This window comes from Haematobia irritans, chromosome 5 (assembly GCF_050003625.1).
Source record: "Haematobia irritans isolate KBUSLIRL chromosome 5, ASM5000362v1, whole genome shotgun sequence".
In the NCBI taxonomy this organism is placed as follows: domain Eukaryota; kingdom Metazoa; phylum Arthropoda; class Insecta; order Diptera; family Muscidae; genus Haematobia; species Haematobia irritans.
In genome coordinates this window covers 23,722,608-23,746,792 of record NC_134401.1, presented here as the reverse complement: position 1 = coordinate 23,746,792, position 24,185 = coordinate 23,722,608, and the positions used below count along the sequence as shown (strand labels likewise).

General features: G+C 30.3%; 1 protein-coding gene across 1 annotated transcript in view; it reads right to left on the bottom strand.

The window, feature by feature from the left end:
• Positions 1–779: 779 nt before the first annotated feature.
• Positions 780–24,185, bottom strand: part of so (SIX homeobox 1 protein sine oculis) — an 86,785-nt gene continuing 63,379 nt past the window's right edge. Inside the window, exons 7-8 of the mRNA XM_075311861.1 lie at positions 7,032–7,272; positions 780–2,833 (exon numbers count right to left, since the gene is read on the bottom strand). Coding sequence (XP_075167976.1) covers positions 2,564–2,833; positions 7,032–7,272 — 511 coding nt within the window. The 3' untranslated portion in view covers positions 780–2,563. The remainder of the gene's footprint in view (positions 2,834–7,031; positions 7,273–24,185) is intronic.

Genomic DNA, 24,185 nt, shown 5'->3' with positions numbered 1-24,185 from the left:
CCATGAAAATAAATAAAATTTCCCTGGAAAAGGATATGTGCCAGAGACAATTGGTTTTCAGATTGCAAAAGGAATTTCCTTTCCATGAAATGTTTTATAATTCTAATAATTTTTTTCAGATGTTTTTCCTTCCACAATTTTGTAGTAGAAAATCAGATTTGGTTTTTAGTTCCTCATCATAGGTTATGGTATGGTTAAATGATTACACGCTCATATTTTTCAGGCCCACAAAGAGAACATTTGAAAATTCTCATTTAAGCCAGATGAAGGGAGGAGGGAACTAATCCATTGTCAATGTATTCAGTTAAGATGCATACATTGTTTATTAAGTATCTGGCTAAAGGTTTGGGTACTGGGAGTATGTAATCAAGAGAAATCGGCTTAAATAATACATTCACATATATACAACTCTCACTCTCACACATATGCTCTTTAACTCTCATTGAGGGATTTTCAACATCACTAACCATTTCAACCACACAATTGAATGAAAGGTGAAGTGAGAGCTGTGTGTACACTTATTATGTGATAATTGTTATTGTTGTTAATCTGTCACAATGACAAAAATGTTTGAAATGCGATTAAATGGAAGTTAATTGTCAGCATTATGAAAAGAATTAAAGAGAATTAAATGAAAAGGAATTATGTATTGAATATGATGTATTTCCCCCTTTTATTTGTTTACACATTTCCCATTGATTGTAAACACTGATGCCTTTCTTTTTTAGAAATAACAAGTGATACAGTTTTTTTTTTGTATTTACATATTGTTTGTTTGGGTTTTTTGTTTTATTTTCAAAAATATTTCTTTATTTGTTTTTACTATAATTTTATTTATGAATTTTTATAAATAATTTAAACATGGTTTTATTTGTTTTTTAATTAAGAAATTTAACAAAAAAAAAAAAATGGACAAAAATTTCTAGATACTACTTAGAAATATCTTATACTATTTATAATTATAGAATTCTCTTTTGCACATTTTTGATTTCAGTATTTATTAAATCTTGCGTATATTTATATACTTTGCTTAGTTTTTCTTTTCATTCATATTTACATTTTGTTTAAATTTTTAATTTAATACATAACCTCAAAATGTGCATATAGTAGTGATTAATGGATGTATCTTTTGTTTTTTATTTTGGGGGGTGGGGTTGTTGAAGGGATTTAGTTACTATTTCTAATGTAATTCGGCTACTATTTAAATTTAATGGAGATTCATTTGAAATTTGTTACGTTATTTGCCAGCAGAGCGATTAAATTTTTTGACATTTTAAATGGATTATTAAATTATCTATTTTTTTGGGATAATTTTCATAAGAAATTTCTATATTTGTGGGAGAAAGACTTATGTGTGAATTGATGTTCTAATATATAAATTAGGTATTGTAATCAGGGATTATAAATAAAACAAAACTTTTTGATCTCTTTAAAATTTCGGAAATGTCAACATTTCTTCTTATTCAATTTTTTTACCTCTTGGAAAATAGTTTAATTTTGCTACTTTTTAAAATATGAGTTTTAAAATTTTAACAATTTAAAAAAGGCATTTTATTGTGGTTACGATTATTGACGAATCTACTTTTAACATTCCTAGGATGAAACTTCACATAAATTCGGCAATTCACAATAGCAATAATACCAACACGTATCCTGGCGAATCTTTTTCATAAGCAAAGAGGGAAAGTCCTTCTCCAAAATGAAAAACAGGACCTTTTGGCTTAAAAAATACTTTTTCGAAGCTGATTCAGTACAATTGTAAGAATACTATTTATCATCCCTGATTCATAAACTCCCTCAAGGTAAGGTAAGTCTTGCGATAATGTTTTTTAGATACCATCGATTTCGTGTAGTAGAGGCAATTCACAATGACAATAATATCAAGAGATATCCATAGTAAGACATCCATAAAAAAGATGTCATCTCTTAAAACTTTTATTTTTCTAATAGAGCGTGTAATCGAAATCGTCTCTATATGGCCAATCCGTCTATTCTTCAAATTGGTTATTTAAATTCAATAATTCACAATAACAATACCGAAATAGTGTCATGAGATTTTTTATATCTGTATAACCATTGCACTCTTTGTGATACACATTCCTCACTCTCTCTCTCACACACACATTTTCCCACTCTCTGAGAAATGGGTCAGTTTCGTTAACTGTATATGCAAATTACTTTCTTAAATATAGGCAAATTTAGAATTTTCTCATGAAAATCATTCACTCTATTAACCCCACAAAGATGATCATCGCTCCTCGCATTTAACGCTGTTCTAATTATTTGCTTAAACTATTGTTTTTGTTATTGTTGTTGATGATATTCCATTGAAATCTACAAGAGTTGGATGTAATTAAAAATAAAACTGCTGTTGTTGTTGTTGGGGTTTTTCTCTATATGCCATTGCTGATGATAATGTTGCTGCTGAGGCGATTGAAGTTGCAATTGTTGTTGTTGGTGTTTCTAATGCATGAGTAGTCGCATGAGTTTGTGTCGCCGTTTTGGCTGTTGTCGTTGTCAACCATTCACCAGTACTGCCTGTACAAATGGCATCTAACTAAAATCATAAATGTTGATATTCACTCATATCATAAATTGGCATCGAACTCATAACATTGTGTAGATGTGAATATGCAACGGCAGCAGGAAGTGGGGCCATTTGTGTGGGTACATTACCGGAGGAACCTTTGGCAGCAGCAGCTGCTGCCGCTACTGAGAGGGCTGGACCACCAATTAATTGCGCGCTTAGGGCATGATCGGCAGCGGTTAGAGCAGATGTACTATGATGAGATTGTTGTTGCTGCTGTTGTTGTTGTTGCTGGTGATGTTGTTGCTGTAAAATAAAAAAAAACATTAAATATTGCAAAACAAAAAACTAAAAGCATATAAATAAATTTTGGGCTTAGGCTTACGATTGCCACTCGAGCCAAAAACATATTTACCTCAAATTGAAAAAAAATTACCAAACAATAAAATCGTATTTTTTCAAATTTTCTTTCAGTCAACATTTTATTTCTATAGACAATTTTTGTAAAAATTTATTTCTATAGAAAATTTTGTTAAAATTTTATTTCTATAGAAAGTTTTCGCAAAATTTATTTCTATAGCCACCGTGGTGCAATGGTTAGCATACCCGCCTTGCATACACAAGGTCGTGGCTTCGATTCCTGCTTCGACCGAACACCAAAAAGCTTTACAGCGGTGGATTATCCCACCTCAGTAATGCTGGTGACATTTTTGAGGGTTTCAAAGCTTCTCTAAGTGGTTTCACTGCAATGTGGAAAGCCGTTCGGACTCGGCTATAAAAAGGAGGTCCCTTTGTCATTGAGCTTAACATGGAATCGGGCAGCACTCAGTGATAAGAGAGAAGTTCACCAATGTGGTATCGCAATGGACTGAATAGTCTACGTGAGCCTGATATATCGGGCTGCCACCTAACCTAACCTATTTCTATAGAATATTTTGTCAAAATCTTATTTCTATAGTAAATTTTGTCAATTTTGACAATTTTGTCAAAATTCTATTTATACAGAAAATTTTGTCAAAAATTTATTTCAATAGAAAATTTTGTGAACAATTTTAATTTTATAGCAAATTTTTGTAAAATTTTATTTCTTTATCAAATTTTGTCAAAATTTTATTTATCTATAGAAAATTAAAATTATTATTTTTATAAAAAATTTTGCAAAATTCTATTTCTATAGAAAATGTTTGCAAAATTTTATTTCTATAGAAAATTCTTGCAAAATTTTATTTCTATAGAAAATGTTTGCGTAATATTATTTCCATAGATTTTTGTTCTGAAGAAAATATTGTCAAAATTTTATTTCTATAGAAAATTTTCGCAAAATGTTATTTCTATAGAAACTATTTACATAATTTAATTTCCGTAAAACATTTGTATAAAATTTTATTTCTATAGAAAATTTGTCAAAATTTTATTTCTATAGAAATTTTTTATCAAAATTTTATTTCATTGTTGTCGTTTTTTTATTTCAGCTTAAAACCATACATTGACTAAACTACAAGAGTAGCTTAACCAACAGAGGAAAAGAATGTTTGTCAAATTTATTTGGGCAAAGCCCTATAGACTGCAAGATGGTTGGATGGACGCACGTTTCGGAATTACCACATTCCTCATCAGCATCCTCTACTTGCAGCAAAACTATCAACCAATTATCAGAATAAATTCAGGCAGTTTATTAAACCCAACAAAAACCACACTTGAACCCTCCGAAAAAAGGTTTTACATTGATAGCCGGCTTATGCCAAATAAATTCGAAACAAACATATCTCTTTTCCTATGCCACTGTCAAATCATCGATTTGAATTCACATGGCTGGGTTTATTTTGAGCGTGCCTCCTCTTCTTTTTCCATTTGTTTTGTTTTGTTATTGTTGGTTTTGTTCTTTAAGCATTGTTGTCGTTTTTTTATTTCAGCTTAAAACCATACATTGACTAAACTACAAGAGTAGCTTAACCAACAGAGGAAAAGAATGTTTGTCAAATTTATTTGGGCAAAGCCCTATAGACTGCAAGATGGTTGGATGGACGCACGTTTCGGAATTACCACATTCCTCATCAGCATCCTCTACTTGCAGCAAAACTATCAACCAATTATCAGAATAAATTCAGGCAGTTTATTAAACCCAACAAAAACCACACTTGAACCCTCCGAAAAAAGGTTTTACATTGATAGCCGGCTTATGCCAAATAAATTCGAAACAAACATATCTCTTTTCCTATGCCACTGTCAAATCATCGATTTGAATTCACATGGCTGGGTTTATTTTGAGCGTGCCTCCTCTTCTTTTTCCATTTGTTTTGTTTTGTTATTGTTGGTTTTGTTCTTTAAGCATTGTTGTCGTTTTTTTATTTCAGCTTAAAACCATACATTGACTAAACTACAAGAGTAGCTTAACCAACATATAGAAAATTTTTGCAAAATTTTATTTCTATAGAAAATTTTGTCAAAATTTTATTTCTATATAAAATATTGCCAACATTTTATTTCTATAGAAAATTTTATCACAATTTTATTTTTATAGAAAATTTTGTCATTTTGTTGTAAAAAATTTTGCCAAATTTTTATTCTATAGAAAATTTTGTAAAAATTTTATTTCTATAGAAAATTTGGTCAAAATTTTATTTCTATAGAAAATTTGGTCAAAATTTTATTTCTATAGAATATTTTGTCAAAATTTTATTTCTATAGAAATTTTTGCAAAAAATTTTATTTCTATAGGAAATTTTTGCAAAAAATTATTTCTATTGAAAACTTTATTTCTATAGAAAATTTTTTGCAAAATTTTATTTCTATAGAATAATTTGTCAAAATTTTATTTCTATAGAATATTTTGTCAATTGTTTTTCTATAGAATATTTTGTCAATTGCTTTTCTATAGAATATTTTGTCAAAATCTTATTTCTATAGAAAATTTTGTCAATTTGTTTTTCTATATAGGATTTTGTCAATTCTTTTTCTATTGACAATTTTGCCAATGTTTTATTTACACAGAAAATTTTGTCAAAAATTTATTTCAGTAGAAAATTTTGTGAACAATTTTAATTCTACACCAAATTTTTGTAAAATTCTATTTAATTTTTGCAAAATTTTATTTCTATAGAAAATTTTTGCAAAATTTTATTTCTATAGAAATTTTTTATCAAAATTTTATTTATATAGAAAATTTTTGCATACTATTATTTCCATAGATTTTTGTTCTGAAGAAAATATTGTCAAAATTTTATTTCTATAGAAAATTTTCGTAAAATTTTCTTTCTATACAAAATTTTTTCAGTTTTTTATGTTTATAGAAAATTTTTGCAAAATTTTATTTCTATAGAAAATTTTTGCATAATTTCATTTCTATAAAACATTTGTGCAAAATTTTATTTCTATAGAAAATGTGTCAAAATTTTATTTCTAAAGAAAGTTTTTGTCAAAATTTTATTTCTATAGAAAATTTTTGTCAAAATTTTATTTCTATAGAAAATTTTTGCAAAATTTTATTTCTATAGAAATTTTTTTGCAAAATTTTATTTCTATAGACAATTTTGTCAAAATTTTATTTCTATATAAAGTATTGTCAAAATTTTATTTCTATGAAAATTTTATCACAATTTTATTTTTATAGAAAATATTGTCATTTTGTTGTAAAAAATTTTGCCAAAATTTTATTCTATAGAAAATTTTGTCAAAATTTTATTTCTATAGAAAATTTGGTCAAAATTTTATTTCTATAGAACATTTTGTCAAAATTTTATTTCTATAGAAATTTTTGCAAAAAAAAAAAAATTATTTCTATAGCAAATTTTTGCAAAAAATTATTTCTATTGAAAACTTTATTTCTATAGAAAATCTTTACAAATCTTAATATGGAAAATTTTTGCAAAATCGTATTTTTATAGAAAATTTGTGAAGAACCTCTTAGTTGAAGAGGAATATTTTGCAAAATCTACCAAAACATCAAGAATTATACCAATCTACAAAACAATTTTTGGTAGAAGTCTACCAATTACGGCAACCATGCTTTAGCTGTCTTTTTTTTATTACAGGTGCCCACATACTCGTAATACTACTAATATTTTTTTTTTATTGAAATTTGAAAAAGTATTCTATTAAAAATTGATTAATTAATTTTTTCAGTTTAATTTTTTAACTCAATGGTACGGAGTTTCCTTAAAACGTTCTCTAATCAATATTCCGTAACCCATCAAGTAGGAAACAGTTTCTTCAGAGACGGGACTGGAGTGTATGACTTTCTCTTCTTCTTTAGAAAGAGGACTTGAACCTATCGCTTTATCTTCTTCTATCCATCCATTAGGAATATTCAATTAGGACTGTGAAAGTGTTCATTAATAATATGACACGTGACATTTTTTAAAGAAAAAATCATAACATTAACGAAAAGTTTCATTATATTTATGAAATTGTTTCGTTCGCTCAATTTTAATGACAAAAAAATTTTTAATATAACAAAGATCTTTCTACCAGTTTAGTTAATTGCCAGAAATAAATAAATATTCACCTGTGATTGATCGCCCATCGTAGCTTGGTGTAGATTTGTTCGGAAACCTCGTATATTATGATGAACATCTTGTTCCAATTGTAATTGGGCATCTGTTGTTGCATGATGATGTTGAGTTGTATGATGATTGTTATTATTTGGATTACTATTGGCGGAGTTTGTTCCATGACTTTGTTGCATGAGAGCACCTTCCATTTCTGAGTCACTGGATGAATCCAAATGCTGTTTGTCCGAGTTGCCACTAAAAAAAAGAGATGAAGATGAGAGTGTAATTAATATTAGAATCCGTTATGTTTTATGAAGAGAACAATTAAAATCTTCATATTGGAAGTTTAAACTTTTGGGATTGAAAATATACCTAATATGCTTATTAGAAAAGTATCACACAGAGAAAAAAATATAAATTATGTCATTACATAAATTTCCGCACAAGTATCTCATGTCAAGAGGTATCTTTTAATTTTAACCATCCAAAGTAAACGGTAACCCAATTCAATTTAATTCTAGAAATAAAAGAATCCCTTAAAATATTACCAAGGATGAAACATAATAAGACAATAAAACACCTCGAGATATACACATAGCCCTATTAAATATATCACCATAATCATCGGTTACACATTTAGTAGTCGGTATTTTATTGGTTTTTGTGGTTTTGGGTTTTTGTGGACATATTTAGAGTGTCGTTGTCGTCGTTAACTTCAAAACTATATTTGTTGTTTTTTTCTTTACATTGAAAAACACCTTGCAAACCAGTTAACAACAAAAAATAAAGGAGAACGAATGTATTTTTCTGTTGTTGCAAAATATACCACATTTACCCATAAAACTATTGTTTTGAAAAATTATATGAAATGATAATGGAAGTGGTTGAGTTAATAAACCGCATACACACATACACATACGCATACAAAGCGTATATGTGAAAAATATGGTGTTCACTAATACAAAAAAAAACACTTTTTGTATATACTACGTAGAGAAAAACCCCCATCTACCTTTAAGTATGTGTGTGTGTATTTGCTCTTAACTAAAGGGAGGGGTTTGCCATATCAAATTACCAACATGAAAAGTACAATACAACAGCAACAACAATAACAACACTCAAATAAATCCACACATTTGAGCTTGAAAACATTAGTTAGCATTACTGGCTGCTAGGGGGTGCAGTAAAAGCAGTAGCACTTCTCTTTCTTAACTAACAGCAACAGCAATGCTTGCTGCATTGTCATTATTTATTATAGCAAAAACTGGTATAAAAAAAAGTAACTCACCACACTTAAGTGGTGAATCATATTAAATTGAGCTAAGCTGGTTTGAGTTGTAATCCAGTTACAGTATGTCATTAGATTCCTCCTTTGATAGTGAAACTTCAATGTCACACAAGTGATTCTTCTCTCTCATTATCAGCTGCTAACTGTCAAATGAATTTGTTGCGTGTCAATTTACAAATTGACTTCATAACCAGAAGAGAGCATTCACTTCAAAACACACAGAGGATATTCAGGGAATAAAATTGTACTGGGTCATTGAAGGGAAAATATTGCTTTTTGTAACTTATCTGTAAAAATATTGTATGGATCTAAAATCCAATCGTATAAGAGCAGGGTTGATTTATTTTTCCTTTATTAGGGGTTTCAATAGGAATGAAATGCCTAAATTAGAGATGTTTACTGATAAACCGATAAACCGGGTTTTGTAGGACATATAAAAACATTTTAATCAATTTTACTCTTTGCTTTTTAGAGCTTTATGAACTTCCTTTATTTTAAAGAAATGTATCCTAAATATAGAGTATATTGCATATCCTACAATTTTGGTCCTTATATACGAGGGTTGTCTTTTATATTTTTGAAAATATTGAAATAAATTTTTTTTTGCAAGAAATTTCCGGAAATATTACGTGGGGTCTCTACATTGGCTTTTCCAGTTTTGTCATAATTCGTACAAAAAATCATGCGTAAGTAAAATTTGGAACGAATTTTAAGTCAGCTCAACCTTAACAAAACTATAATTAGAAGCTCGCTTGAGAATGATTCAATGGAAGGAATACTTTATTCAAAAATAACCTAAAATTAAATAACTCAAGTTGTGATGAGATAGAAGTTCTATAGATATAAAATTTTGACAACATTTTCTATCGAAATAAAATTTTGACAAAATAACATTTTGACAAAATTTTCTATAGAAATAAAATTTTGTCAAAATTTTCTACAGATATAAAATTTTGACAAAATTTAAGACATAAAATGTTGACAAAATTTTCTATAGAAATAAAATTTTGATAAACAAATTCTATAGAAACACAATTTTGACAAAATTTTCTTTATTTATTTATTTATTAAAGAATTTAAAACCATAATTAATTATGATAATTAATTATGGTACTAACAACAAAGGTTTTCGACATAACAAAATTTTCTATAGAATTAAATTTTGAAAATATTTTCTATAGAAATAAAATTTTGACAAATATTTTCTATGGAACTAAAATTTTGGCAAAATTTTCTATAGAAATAAAATTTTGGCAACATTATCTATAGAAATAAAATTTTGGCAAAATTTTCTATAGAAATAAAATTTTGGCAAAATTTTCTATAGAAATAAAATTTTGGCAAAATTTTCTATAGAAATAAAATTTTGACATAATTTTCTACAGAAATATAATCTTGACAAACTATAGAAATAAAACTATAGAAATAAAATTTTAACAAAATTGTATATAAAAATAAAATTTTGCAAAAAATTTCTAGAGAAATAGTTTTGCAAAAATTTTCTATAGAAATAAAATTTTAACAAAATTTTCTATGGAAATAAAATTTTGACACAATTTTCTATAGAAATAAAATTTTGACAAAATATTCTATAGAAATAACATTTTGAAAAAATTTTCTATAGAAATAAAATTTTTTTATAGAAATAAAATTTTGACAAAATATTCTATAGAAATAAAATCTTGACAAAATATTCTATAGAAATAAAATTTTGCAAAAATTTTCTATAGAAAAAAAATTTCTATAAAAATAAAATTTTGCAAAAAAATTCTATAGAAATAGTTTTGCAAAAATTTTCTATAGAAATAAAATTTTGACAAATATTTTCTATAGAAATAAAATTTTGACAAAATTTTCTATAGAAATAAAATTTTGACAAAATTTTCTATAGAAATAAAATTTTGACAAAATTTTCCATAGAAATAAAATGTTGACAAAATATTCTATAGAAATAACATTTTGACAAAATTTTCTATATAAATAAAATTTTGACAAAATTTTCTATATAAATAAAATTTTGACAAAATTTTCTATAGAAATAAAATTTTGACAAAATTTTCTATAGAAATAAAATTTTGACAAAATTTTCTATAGAAATAAAATTTTGCAAAAATTTTCTATAAAAATAAAATTTTGACAAATATTTTCTATAAAAATAAAATTTTTTCAACAAATTTCTAACGAAATAGTTTTGCAAAAATTTTCTATAGAAATAAAATTTAGCAAAAATTTTCTATAGAAATAAAATTTTGACAAATATTTTCTATAGAAATAAAATTTTTACAAATATTTTCTATAGAAATAAAATTTTAACAAAATATTCTATGGAAATTAAAATTTTGACAAAATTTTCTATAGAAATAAAATTTTGACAAAATATTCTATAGAAATAAAATCTTGACAAAATATTCTATAGAAATAAAATTTTGACAAAATATTCTATAGAAATAAAATTTTGACAAAATTTTGTATAGAAATAAAATTTTGACAAAATGTTCTATAGAAATAAAATTTTGACAAATATTTTCTATAGAAATAAAATTTTAACAAAATATTCTATGGATATAAAATTTTGACAAAATTTTCTATAGAAATAAAATTTTGACAAAATTTTCTATAGAAATAAAATTTTGACAAAATATTCTATAGAAATAAAATTTTGACAAAATTTTCTATAGAAATAAAATTTTGATAAAAATTTCTAAAAAAAAAAAAATAACATTTTGACAAAAGTTTCTATAGAAATAAAATGTCCACACAATTTTCTATAGAAATAAAAATTTCACACAATTTTATATAGAAATAAAAATTTGTCTTGTTGTGAATTCACCATGCCATCGATAAACTCTGGTTCTTGACGGATTAAAATTAAGTTAATCGATGCAATGTTATAAAAAATAATCGCACGAAAATGCTTATGATTTAAATCCATTTTTGGGCGAGATGAATCTTTTAAGTTAGTAAGTAAATATTTTTCTTTGTGTGTAAATTTTTCCAAAATCGATTATCATGACAATTTCCAATATTTTCAACAACAGTCCCATGTCAACCGATTATTTATTTTATGGTTTCACTATGTCTATCATCAAGACGGGCTTCCCTTGATATAAAACATTTTCTCGACTTTATTGCCATAGCTCTTAAGCATCCCATTCATGAGTACCCTAGCTATTTTCTTCTTCTCCTCGCCCCCTCGCGACTAATATATTTGAATGGCACTTGAATTTTTCTCAAGGAGCTGATGTGGCAGGGTTTATGTTACAACAGTTGTTGTAAATGTAATCAAACACCTAAAGTGCTTTGTGCTGGAATAACTCCAGAAAAGTGTGCACGGCATGTAAATATTTTGGTGTGTTGAAAGTCAAGAGTTACGGCTATGTTGTAAGTATGAGCGCTTCTTTCTCTTCATGCTGTACTTACTGGACTGTAGTACAAACATAACAAAAACTCCCCAGAGATCAGATTATATTGTGAATTTGAAACCTTAAATGACATTATACATTTCCTTCCGCTTGTAGCGGCATATAGTGCCACAAATTTGTTTATAAATACAGATGTTAGCCACCGGAATGTATCCATTCATTGAATGGATTATTCGAATTGAGAGCGTCAGTCACTCATCTCGCGGCAATGCAAGCTGCTGCTGATGATGTTTTCATTCCCATTACATGAAGTGTTGAAGCTTCCAAGCAATTTAAATATCAATTGTAATTTGTTAAGCTATTGGATGCTATATTTATGACCAAAGTGGTCTGATATTATGTGACATTTGAACTAGATAAGAGTTTTGTGAATTGGGAATTCAAAAATTAAGCAATGTGAAGGTAGGAAAAGCGGGGGGGGGGGGGGGGGGGGTGCTGAACACTTATAACTATGGACACCACATATATATTTTTTGTAATATATAATATTTAATATTATATATTTTTTATAATATTTTTTTTTATTTATGTAATTTTCAATGGAATGGGTCCGTTTTTTGATACAAAGGTTCAATCCCATTTTCCACCAAACACCAAAAAAGTTGTTCAAATGCAATTTCAAAATTGAACTACCTTTTAGGTCAAACCATTAGCATTTTGCAAACTAAGATTTCACACTAACTACCGTTAAATTTAAATTGTTTGAAAATAATTGAAAAAAAAAAAACGAAAACAAAAACAAAAAGACAAAAACATCACCATCCAACATTAAAATATCACATTTCCTTTGAGTAGAAAAACAAGCAAAAAAAAATAATAAGAAGAAAAACAATAGAATCATTCCCTTCTACATTTTGATTGTTTATAAAAGCGTTATATATAAAAAAAAAAAAGAACAAGTAAGAAATACCATAACGGGCCCATCTAACCTAAGCCGAAGTAAAAGAGGGAAAAAAATGACAGCAATAGCAACGTAGTTTTTTTTTTAATATAAACATAATCTTGTAATTTGATAATATTCAGACTTCAACTTGTTTATGTTTATGGAAATATGATGCTCAACGCGAAATGAAGCTGACAGAATGAGAAAAGAATACAAAAGTAATTATAAGGAATTAAATGTGGATTTGGGATAGCAAAAAAAAAAAAAAACAACGACGAACTGAAAATGGTATGTCTTGAAGGCCACCAACGTTGATAAGACTTTTTCGAAATGACCATTATAGTTTTGTGAAGGATTTTGAGAGTTTTTATTAAAATGTCTGTTGAAATGGGGTTTATGATAGTGCCAAAAAATCGATGATATAGATAATTATGTGAAATATGAGTAATGAGTCACATTTTTTCAAAATATAAGCAAAATAACGAAAGCTTTAACGCTTCAGGAAGTCAAATCTGAGGATCGGTCTATATGGGTATTAAATTTTGTATCGATACAGACCAATTTGTATGTACTTGCTTTATTTTGAATGCCGACAATACGTGTCATATTTCAGGAGGATTGGATGAAGAAGTCTAATCTGGAGATCCGTTCATATGGGGGCTTTGGGTATAGGTATTGCAGAAACTCTTAATTGGTTTTTCTAAGTTCCTAGTCAACAGAAATAAATAAAAGTGAAATTTCAGCACCCCCGTCATAATACATTTTTTACAGGCAGGTACCACGGTTGCCACAGCTGGTAGAATTCTACCAAAACTGGTAAACGAAAATAATGCTTTAACGCTTCCAACTAGTGGAGAAAATATTTGGATCAAATTTCAATGATTCGAAATTATAACAAGTATATACGGCGAAAATTATAGAAATAATATCCGGAGAAAGGTTGTAATAGGGGCTCTATCTAATAATGGCCCATATTAAAAAAAAAAAAGTGTACGTTCCGCTCAGGATGTCAAATCTGAGGATCGGTCTATATGGGTATTCAATATTGTATCGATACAGACCAATTTGTATGTGCTTGCTTTATTTTGAATGCCGACAATACGTGTCATATTTCAGGAGGATTGGATGAAGAAGTCTAATCTGGAGATCCGTTTATAGGTCCGTTTTATAAAATTGAAATTTCACCACCCCCCTGATAATAAATTTTTTACGGGCAGGGGCCACGGTTGCCACAGCTGGTAGAATTCTACCAAAACTGGTAGATTTTTTTACTGTTTGGTAGAATTTTTGATGTTTTGATAGATTTTGGAGATAGTTTTTCTCCCACTAAAGGTACTTCCATTTTTTATAGAAATAAAATTTTGACAAAATTTTCTATAGAAATAAAATTTTGACAAAATTTTCTATAGAAATAAAATTTTGACAAAATTTTCTATAGAAGTAAAATTTTGACAAAATTTTCATTAGAAATAAAATTTTGACAAAATTTGCTATAGAAATAAAATTTTGTCAAAATTTTCTATAAAAATAAAATTCTGACGAAATATTATATAAATATAAAATTTAGACAAAATTTTCAATAAAAATAAAATTTGGACGAAATTTCCAAAAAAAAAACAAGCATATAGAGCAGTAAGTTCGGCCGGGCCGAATCTTAAATACCCACCACCATGAACCAAATATTAGGGTTTCCTTTCAAATTTCAGGAGGGCTTGAGGACACTTCCCGAAGATAAATTTAAAGATTTCACCTATGAGGACTATATCAGATTCTGGATTTATAAGAACCATTTTTGTTTCAGTTTTAGAGGAATCATTAACATCTCTTGTAAATGTGCAAGAAAATTATAAAATAACGTCTTGATTTGAAAACTTAAATCTGTAGAAGTAAAATCTGGAAATTTTATATTGAGTTTCAAGCAATTTTCATGATCAGTGCGCCTTCTACACCCTCAAGAAGTGAAGTCGGTCTATATGGAGGCATTACCAAATCGACCGATAAAAACTTAATCCGATACACGTTTTTGTGAGTCTAAAATACCAGAATATTTACAATTTCAGGCGAATCAGATAAAAACTATGGTTTCTAGAAACCCAGGGAATTAAATCGGGAGATCGTTCTTATGGGGGCTATACTAAAATATGGACCGATACTCACCGTTTTCGGCACACCTCTTTATGAGCCGAAAATACCTCTAGATTTCCAATTTCAGGCAAATATGATAAAAACTTCGGATTCTAGCAGCCCAAGAAGTAAAATCGGGAAATCGGTCTATATGGGGGCTATACCAATATATGGACCGATACTCATCATTTTCGGCACACGTATTTGTGGACCTACAATACCTCTAGATTTCCAATTTCAGATAAATTGAATAAAAACTGCGGTTTCTATAAGCCCAAGAAATAAAATCGGGAGATCGTTCTATATGGGGGCTATACCAAAACATGGACCGGTACTCACCATTTTTGGCACACCTCTTTATGGTCATAAAATACCTCTTGTTTTCAAATTTCAGGCAAGACCCCAAATCGGGAGGTCGGTTTATATGGGGACTATATCAAAACCTGGACCGATATAGCCCATCTTCGAACTTGACCTGCCTGCAGACAAAAGACGAGTTTGTGCAAAATTTCAGCACGATTGCTTCATTATTGAAGACTGTAGCGCGATTACAACAGACAGACAGACGGACATCAAATTCAATATCTTTAATCAAAGTCAAAGTCCATTGTGAGTAAGTTCTCCCCTTTTGTAGAAGTAGTAAACTTCCCTTGTTGAAAAAAAAACGTTATAACATTTAAAATTGGACACATTTACAATTCAACGGATATTTAGACACCCAAACAATTGTCGCTACATGCAGAGAAGGTATATGATCACCTCCACCATGTGTAAAGAGTAAATTTTATTTTTGTATGGTGACCATGAAACATGTTTATCGCAACCATGTTATTTTCTCGAAATTTATGTATATGATTTCGGCAAAAATGTTATTTTTGGCGAGAAAACAAAAATGTTTGCCATAAACATGTTAAATGGTTCATGATTATTTTTGGTACGAGTGGCTGGGGCACAAAATGTGAGATTTCATGTTCACTGATAATATCAGAGGCTTCGGTTTTTTTTCAAAATTGATGGGCGAAGAGACTCTGTCAGCTATTTTGCGATCAATTTTCTTATTTCTATAGCCGACGGCTTGAAGAAATTTTCCTACACCAATGAAAAAAAAATTCTTACAATTACTATACAACGTGCAAGAAACAGAAATGAGATAGTATGGCGTATTATTGAATCATCATGTAATGCATAAATACGCTTTTTCCCATTTGCATTACGTATGTTTTCTCTTCCCATCTTATTCATTTTTCTAAAGCGTCTTCATTGTTTGTTGTTCCATTTTTGCTATGTCTATACACAGTTGGAATATTGTATGTTTTGTGTTAGTGTATGCATGTGGAAGGATATCAAATTTCAATACAAACGATAATTATCATAACAATGGTAGGACTATGGATCCGCTATTCACTCTCGCAAAAGTGAAGCACACACATGCACACATAAATAAGAGCATAAGAGCAGAGTTGTAACGTAAAATTAAAATGAACATATTAATGATGTAAAAAGTCATGGTATATTGGATACCTACTCTCACCGTAACATATTCTCTCACTCTCTCGTTGGCAACGCGAAATTCCCATAGAAACGATTTATTATGGGGAAACAGGTGAATGATGGAGCGATGATGTTTTAACATTGATTCAATTATGGATTAATAAACAATTTATGTTATTAAGAGTTGCCATATCGATCGATAAATACTTTCAGATAAAATGGTTTTGTAGGGCAACATTACACGGGTTGATCATTAAAAGGGAATTAATCAAATGACGTTTAATAATTTCTGTCACCCACAAGCATTTGAGTTAAAGACAAAAGCAAGAACTAAAACCTTCATGAAATACAATCTAAAAATGTGTATACAGTGAAACCTCTCAAACTTGGACACTCTGAAAATCGGACAACTCTCAAAAGTGGCCTATATTAAAACATTAAAATTAATCTCTCATAATTGGTTACCACCCATATGTGGACAAAACTTTAGGCGACCGTAGGAGGTATTCACTTCTTAGAGGTTTCACTGTACTCTCTATATTTCACTAAAATTCGAAAATGAATAAAAAGCCGAGGGGAAAATAAAGCAAATAACTATAAGCCATGAACCATCAAAATACGACCGTGTTTCGGTAGACAAAATGAGCCAAACAACGGCAAAAAAAAAATGAACAAAAACCAAAAAGAACACACGCATATTATCAAGCACACCAAACCAACAGAAACTACAACAACAAGAACGAAAAAATTGGAGGCAACGAAGAGAAGCAGCAGAACAAAACTAAAAGGTAATTTGATACTTTCATAAAATACCCGCCACCCAACCATAAAACTCCACAAATGAAGGCAGTCAGCCATTGAAACAGCAGCAGCGACAGTATAACGAGAACTAGTAGTTGTAAACCAAACAAAACTCACACACACATAGATAATGTTGACACAGGCCAACAACTACACATAATAATAATGGTGAACTAAAAAGTAAGAGCAAAAAAACTACATGTACCACGAGCGAACGAGTACGTATTCAGATGATAATGATGACGATATAAACAAAAGATATTGTTGGCTTAGGTAAATTAAAATAGGGGATTGCTATATAAAGTTTAGCAGATATCAAGGGCCTGTGAATTCTCTATATATCATTGCCAATAAATATTGTTTTATTGGGAGAAATAAGAAGATAATTGCAGCCTTTTGTATTATTTTTACTAAATACCCAGCAAAAAACGCGTAGCTAAAAAAATAGTGAACATTTTCTTTTTGGATCCGGAAGTAGTACAAAATTCGCAATTTTTCTAGATTTAGCTTTTTTTTTACAAAATTTAAATATGTTACTTTGTACCATTTTATTAATTCTTACTCTGTTTTTTTTATCTATTTTAAACAAACAAAAATTAAATAACCCATTAGAAATATGAAAAAGGAGTTTTAAAAAATGGAATTAAAACAACTTTCTATATAGTTAACACGCAGGGAAGGAATATGATCACCTCAAACATGTTTCAAGAGCAAAATGTTATTTTTGTATGGTGACCATGTAACATGTTTGTCACTAAAATATTATTTTCTCCTCAAATATAACCTGCTTGCCGAAATCAGATACATGATTTCCGAGAAAATAACATGTTTGCTAAACCCAAAAATAACATTTTGCTCTTAAAACATGTTTGAGGTGATCATATTCCTTCTCTGGGTGAAAATAAAGAATATATTTGGGAGGAAATTTTTGGAAGTGCTTTTAAAGTTGTGCCTTTAGGACAGCTTCCAACATTTTTTGCTGGTTATAAAAGGGAGATGATTCATTCGTATTTAAAATAAATATAATTTTCTTGGCTGAAGTAAAATTTTCTTCGCATCTAGCAAAATTTATTAGATTTGGTAGTGGCGGCATTACCAATAAAAATAAATTTCCCCAATTTTAATAAGATTATAATGTTCTCAGCATGTATTCTTAATGAATTGGCCAAAAAATAATAACTCACACTAAAAGTGTCCATAAGAAAACTTTATTTTTTATGAAAATATTGACTACAATAATACACCCGGAAAAAGAATATGATACACTCAAAGGAGTTTCAAGAGCATATTCTCAAAAATTATGTATCTGATTTCTGCCATTATGTATATGTTTGCCCAGAGAACAATATTTTCGTTAAAAAACAATATTTTTGTCACAAAAACAATATCACATTTGCTCTTGAAACAAGTTTGAGGTGATCATATAACTTTTCTGAGTGTAGCAATGAAAAAACTCCTAAATTACAAATAAAACAAGTAAGGAAATTTATTAGACTTGTACAAAACCAATAGACTTAAAATTGAAGTCGGCTAATGTCCTGCGATGGAAACTATGGGAAGCATTTAAATCTGAAGCAATTTTTAGACAACTTCGCAAAAGTGTAAAGGGTGATACGGTCAAAATTTGGTCAATATAAACTTCAATTTTGCATTTAAAAAACCTGAACACCCCTCATTTTGAAGGTGTGTGTGTGTAGAATGTTGCTCCTATTTTGATTTTGGAATTCACTCTTCAGTTGTCAAAATGCCGTCCAAGCAAGAAGAGCAGCGTATCAAAATTTTGCTCGCACATCGCGAAAATCCGAGCTTCTCGCACGCAAAGCTGGCAAAATCGCTAAAAGTTGCCAAATCAACCGTCACAAATGTAATTAAAGTGTTTGGGGAACGTTTGTCGACAGTCTGGATCGGGGGGAAATCGAAAACCGGAAGCCGCTGAGACGACAAAGAGAGTTGCCGGTAGTTTCAAGCGAAACCCTAACCTCTCTCTCCGAGATGCCGAAACTAAGCTGGGTGTATCGTCTACAACCGTGCATCGAGCCAAAAAACGAGCCGGACTATCGACTTACAAGAAGGTAGTGACTCCAAATCGCGATGATAAACAAAATACGACGGCCAAAGCGCGATCCCGGAGGTTGTACACGACGTTGCTGACGAAGTTTGACTGCGTGGTAATGGACGACGAAACCTACGTCAAAGCCGACTACAAGCAGCTTCCGGGACAGGAGTTTTATACGGCAAAAGGAAGGGGAAAGGTAGTAGACATTTTCAAGCACATAAAACTGTCAAAGTTTGCAAAGAAATATCTGGTTTGGCAAGCCATCTGTACCTGTGGCTTGAAAAGCAGCATTTTCATAGCTTCCGGGACTGTCAACCATAGGTTCCGGGACTGCTGCCTTTCCTGAAGAAGCACAGTTGTTCCGTACTGTTTTGGCCGGATTTGGCATCTTGCCATTACGGTAAAAAGGCCATGGAGTGGTACGCCGCCAACAACGTGCAGGTGGTTCCCAAGGACAAGAACCCTCCCAACACGCCAGAGCTCCGCCCAATTGAAAAATACTGGGCTATTGTCAAGCGGAACCTAAAGAAGACCAATAAACTGCTAAGGACGAGCAGCAGTTCAAGGCAAACTGGCTTTCTGCGGCGAAGAAGGTGGACAAGGTGGCTGTACAAAATCTGATGGCAGGTGTCAAGCGTGGGGCCCGGCAATTGGGATTTGGAAAAGCGAAAACCTAACTGAATATTTTTCCTGAATTTTATACTAATTGAACTTGAAAAAGAAGTTTAATTTGATTTTTTAAATAAACGATTTCACCGATTTACACGCGTTTTCCTTTGATCAAATTTTGACCGTATCACCCTTTATTTATGATTTATCGGTCGATAGATATGTATTAAAAGTATTGGAAAGTTATTTTTTTAAGTCATTTTTACAAGTCTTCGACTTAGCAGTGGCGATTTTACAAGGAAAATGTTGGTATTTTGGCCATTTTAGCCGAACTCTGTTAAACATATATCTAAATCTGAACCGATTTCAACTTAATTTGGCATGCATAGTTACAATATTAATTCTGCTACCTGTGCAAAATTTCACGTAGGTTAGGTTAGGTGGCAGCCCAATGTATCAGGCTCACTTAGACTATTCAGTCCATTGTGATACCACATTGGTGAACTTCTCTCTTATCACTGAGTGCTGTCCGATTCCATTTATTCCATTTATAGCCGAGTCCGAACGGCGTTCCACACTGCAGTGAAACCACTTAGAGAAGCTTTGAAACCCTCATAAATATCACCAGCATTATGAGATGTTCTGGATAGAACACCAGTGCAACAATGGCTGAATAAAGAGGTTGAATCACGATTACAAAAACAAAAATTTCAATATGTTGTTTACAATTTTAAAAAGTCAAAATCAGCTGATAAAAGAATCGTATGTCATTGGTAAATGTGGCAATTATTTATTCTTTCAATTGTCCTAAAAAAAATAATTAAAATCCAGAGAAAAGTAAAGGTTCAAATTTAATTGCGTCACCTATTAGAGGTGTGCACGTGACACAAAATTGTCGTGACTCACAAAAATGTTCGTGACTCCCTCGTGATTCGTGAGTCACGCTCATTCATGGCAACGGCGTGAGTGTGATTAACAAACCAAAATGTCGTGCGTGAGCGTGAGTCACGAAAATAATATCTTCGTGAGTGTGCGTGAGTAAGGAATTACGCTCACGAAAATATTTCCGCTCACCATCATAAAACGCTTAAGAGTTAAATTCATTTACAATTTTAGTGACACCTGGGTTGTTAAGAATTTAATAATGCTCATGTTTTCAGACACGTCGTTAAGGTAAATTACCTATAAAATTATTCGTGAGTCACGATATTTTTCATGAGTCACGGTATTTTTATAAAGTTGCGACATTTTCGGCGTGAATGGGCGTGAGTACAAATTTTCGTGAGTGTGCGTGAGTCCTACCACATAATATCGTGCGTGAGTAAGTTTTTTTTCGTCGTGAGTGTGCGTGAGTAAACTATTACTCACGTGCACACCTCTATCACCTATGAGTGATTGTGAAGTGGATAATTCATCTGAGGAACGCCGATATGAGACAAATACGACTATAATACCCACCAAAGTTAGGAATGGAAGTCAGTTAAATGGCTCTTCGCGAGCTATTAACAAAAACAGTTCATGATGCAGTTTAAAAACTGATGTGCGTGGTATTTTGCGACTGGAATATGTTATCAAGATACTAAAGTCATCTTCGAATAATTCTCCAGCTATGAATGCGTGAGTTGGTATTAGATGCATTTGCTATGCAGTGTCATTTGGAGAGCTGCAACCACCATAAACATATGATTTTGACATCTTAAAATTTTGTCGAAATAAAAAAATTGTAATCATATGAGCTCATGATTTGACCTTCTTGTTCAGCTATGAGTGCAACGATGTTCTGCCCATACAAATGTTGCAACCTGTGTTAAAAGAAAACAGCCCTTTATTTATTTATTTATAGATTAATTACATTTACAATAAAATTATAAATATAATTGTAATATTTGAGGTCTCAATAGGTCTAGAGTCACAATAGCATTATGTTGCGCAAATATTTTTAGATTTATGGCAACCCTACAATAATTGAGCTCCAATATGGCCGGAAAAAGTCTACATACAATGATAGTTTATGCAAAATAACGGAACTTCCGATTCGAAAATGCCTTATTCTATGTACTTTGATCAGTGCTTTAGTAAAAAATAAATCAAACAGTTATAAAGTTGCTCAAAATTTCCTTCCAGTGTAGTTCACTTCATTCCATTTACGCATTACTTGCAACCAAAATTGTTGTTGCTGCCGTCGTATTTGTTCATGGCCAAAAAAAAGAACAAAACAAAAACAAAAAGAGCATCAGACAAAGTGAATATTCTTTATTTCACCGCTATTCACATCTTTATAAATTCCATATTCCATCTTCATACATGAAATACTTTATAAGGGCTTGTTCACTTCATCCATCCATTACAATATCTACACTCAAAATGGATGGCAACGAATTACGGTGAAGGGTTGATTTTGTCAAAAAAAAAAGGCGAAGCAAGGAGTTCAGTATATATGTAGTAGTATTGTGCATGATGGTGATATGCATGCATGCAATGCAGTTTAGCCGTTCCAATAATCGTCACACTTTGCTGTTGCGCCAGCAATTACTCCACGCCTGCCAGAGAATCAGTCATTAGATAAACTGAGCGCATACAAAGTGTACAACTTGAGGGCAAATTCATAAACAAAATATTTGCAAATGCGAAATTGAGTAGGTTGAGAAATGCGGAGTAGAGAGTACAATTGGTTTTATTTGGTTTATTATTATAAGAAGAAAATCTAATGTAGACTATTTGTGAGACTGTCAAAGAGATTACATACATGAGATAGAGACAAATTCAGATAAATGCAACATTAAAAAATCTAATTAGAGGAAAAATTGGAGAGATGAGTTCGATTGATTAATTTTAAATGATGCACAAATTGTTTGAGAGAGATTATTGAGAGAAAGAGGAAATTACCAAAGTTGCCAAGTGCCGTTATTATCTTAGTCACTACGAATGGGATGCATTCTCAAAGAGAAGTCAACGAAAATATTCTGCAAGCCGTCATTTTCTAAACTGTTTTATTGTAATTTCGTTTTAATTAAAAAAAATATTTTATTATTTTCGTTCAGTTTAGGACTCTCTAAGCCAATAAGAAACCGCCAAGGTAAAATCTACACTGAAAAAACAGTGAACCCACCAGGAAGAAAATTTCGGTTAATTTTAGAAAATTTTGAATATTTTTAGAAATTTTTAACTAAACAGTATAACAAACGCTGGCATAACGCCGATGTCATAAAAATAAGTAAATATTTTTCGACAAATTCAAGAAAATTTATTAGACATAATTAAGCTTTTTCATTTGTTAAAGAAAATTTTGTAGTTTGAAGGAAAAACTTGGAGTTAAAAAATGCAAGAATGTCTTTAGTGACATGTGAAGTTCATGATGAACACATTTTTGGTAAAATTTACAAATTTAAAGAAATAATGAACTATTTTGTGGGAAGCGCGAATTTAGTAAATCTTTTTGCTTAATTTGAGGATAATTATTTCCGGGTTTTTAGTTCATTTAACTAACGTACACAAAAAATTATTAGAGTAAAGGAAACTTTGTCCAAACATAATAATTCCATGAACTAAAATAAAGTTAACTTGGCTTTAGTGAACTAGAGAGTTCACTTTTTTTTTTAGTGTATTTAAATGTTTATAAGAAAAAATGTAGCAGGTATTTCCTTTCTTGAATATTTGTTTTGCAGAACTCTTTAATAATCTCCTTACTTAAAGGTTAAATACACATGTATTTATGGACCCTTTGAAGTAGGATCTTTTAACTTTTAATTCCGTTTGATTTTTACCTCCACTTTGAGTACTTATTGTTATTATTACTATTAAATTTTCCCTTACATATGTGACATCCTTTCACTTCTTTTATCGTTATGTGTTTGTTTTTTTTTTTCAAATTTTCTTCTTTACTTTCCTTAGTAATACCCGGCAAAGTTGTTTTATGCTTCTGTTACTGTTATTGCTGATATAATACAATTTCAAAAGGCATTTATAGGGTTTCCTTTTTAAAAGAGCATCAGAGAGAGAGAGAGAGAGAGTGAGAGAGAGTGAGAAATATTTATGGTCTCCCTATGTTTTTCTTTCAATGGGACCCAGAGCTTGTTTATGGCTCAAGTTGAAGTTCATGGTGTGAGCTTAAGTGTTATAAGAGGATTTATAAACGATTTGTTGTTCGGTATTTTTATTTTATTGTACATTTCATTTGTTCCGAAATAAAAGTGAGAAAATGTTTAACTTTTATACTTTTGGCATTGATATGATGTGGTGGAAGGCTTCCTATTGAAAAACAAAGATTTAAACTAATATAGACGATTTAAGGGAATAGAAATGTAAGATACGTTTCCCGTAGTTCAATTTAGAGTTTCCAAATATGAAGACTACATCAGATTCTGGATTTATAAGAACGATTTTTGTTTTAGTTTGGTTTTAGAGGGATCTTAAATATATCGTGTAAGCATACAAGAAAACGATGAAATAAATAACGCTTTGATTTGAAATCAAAATTCAATAGATTTTTACCCC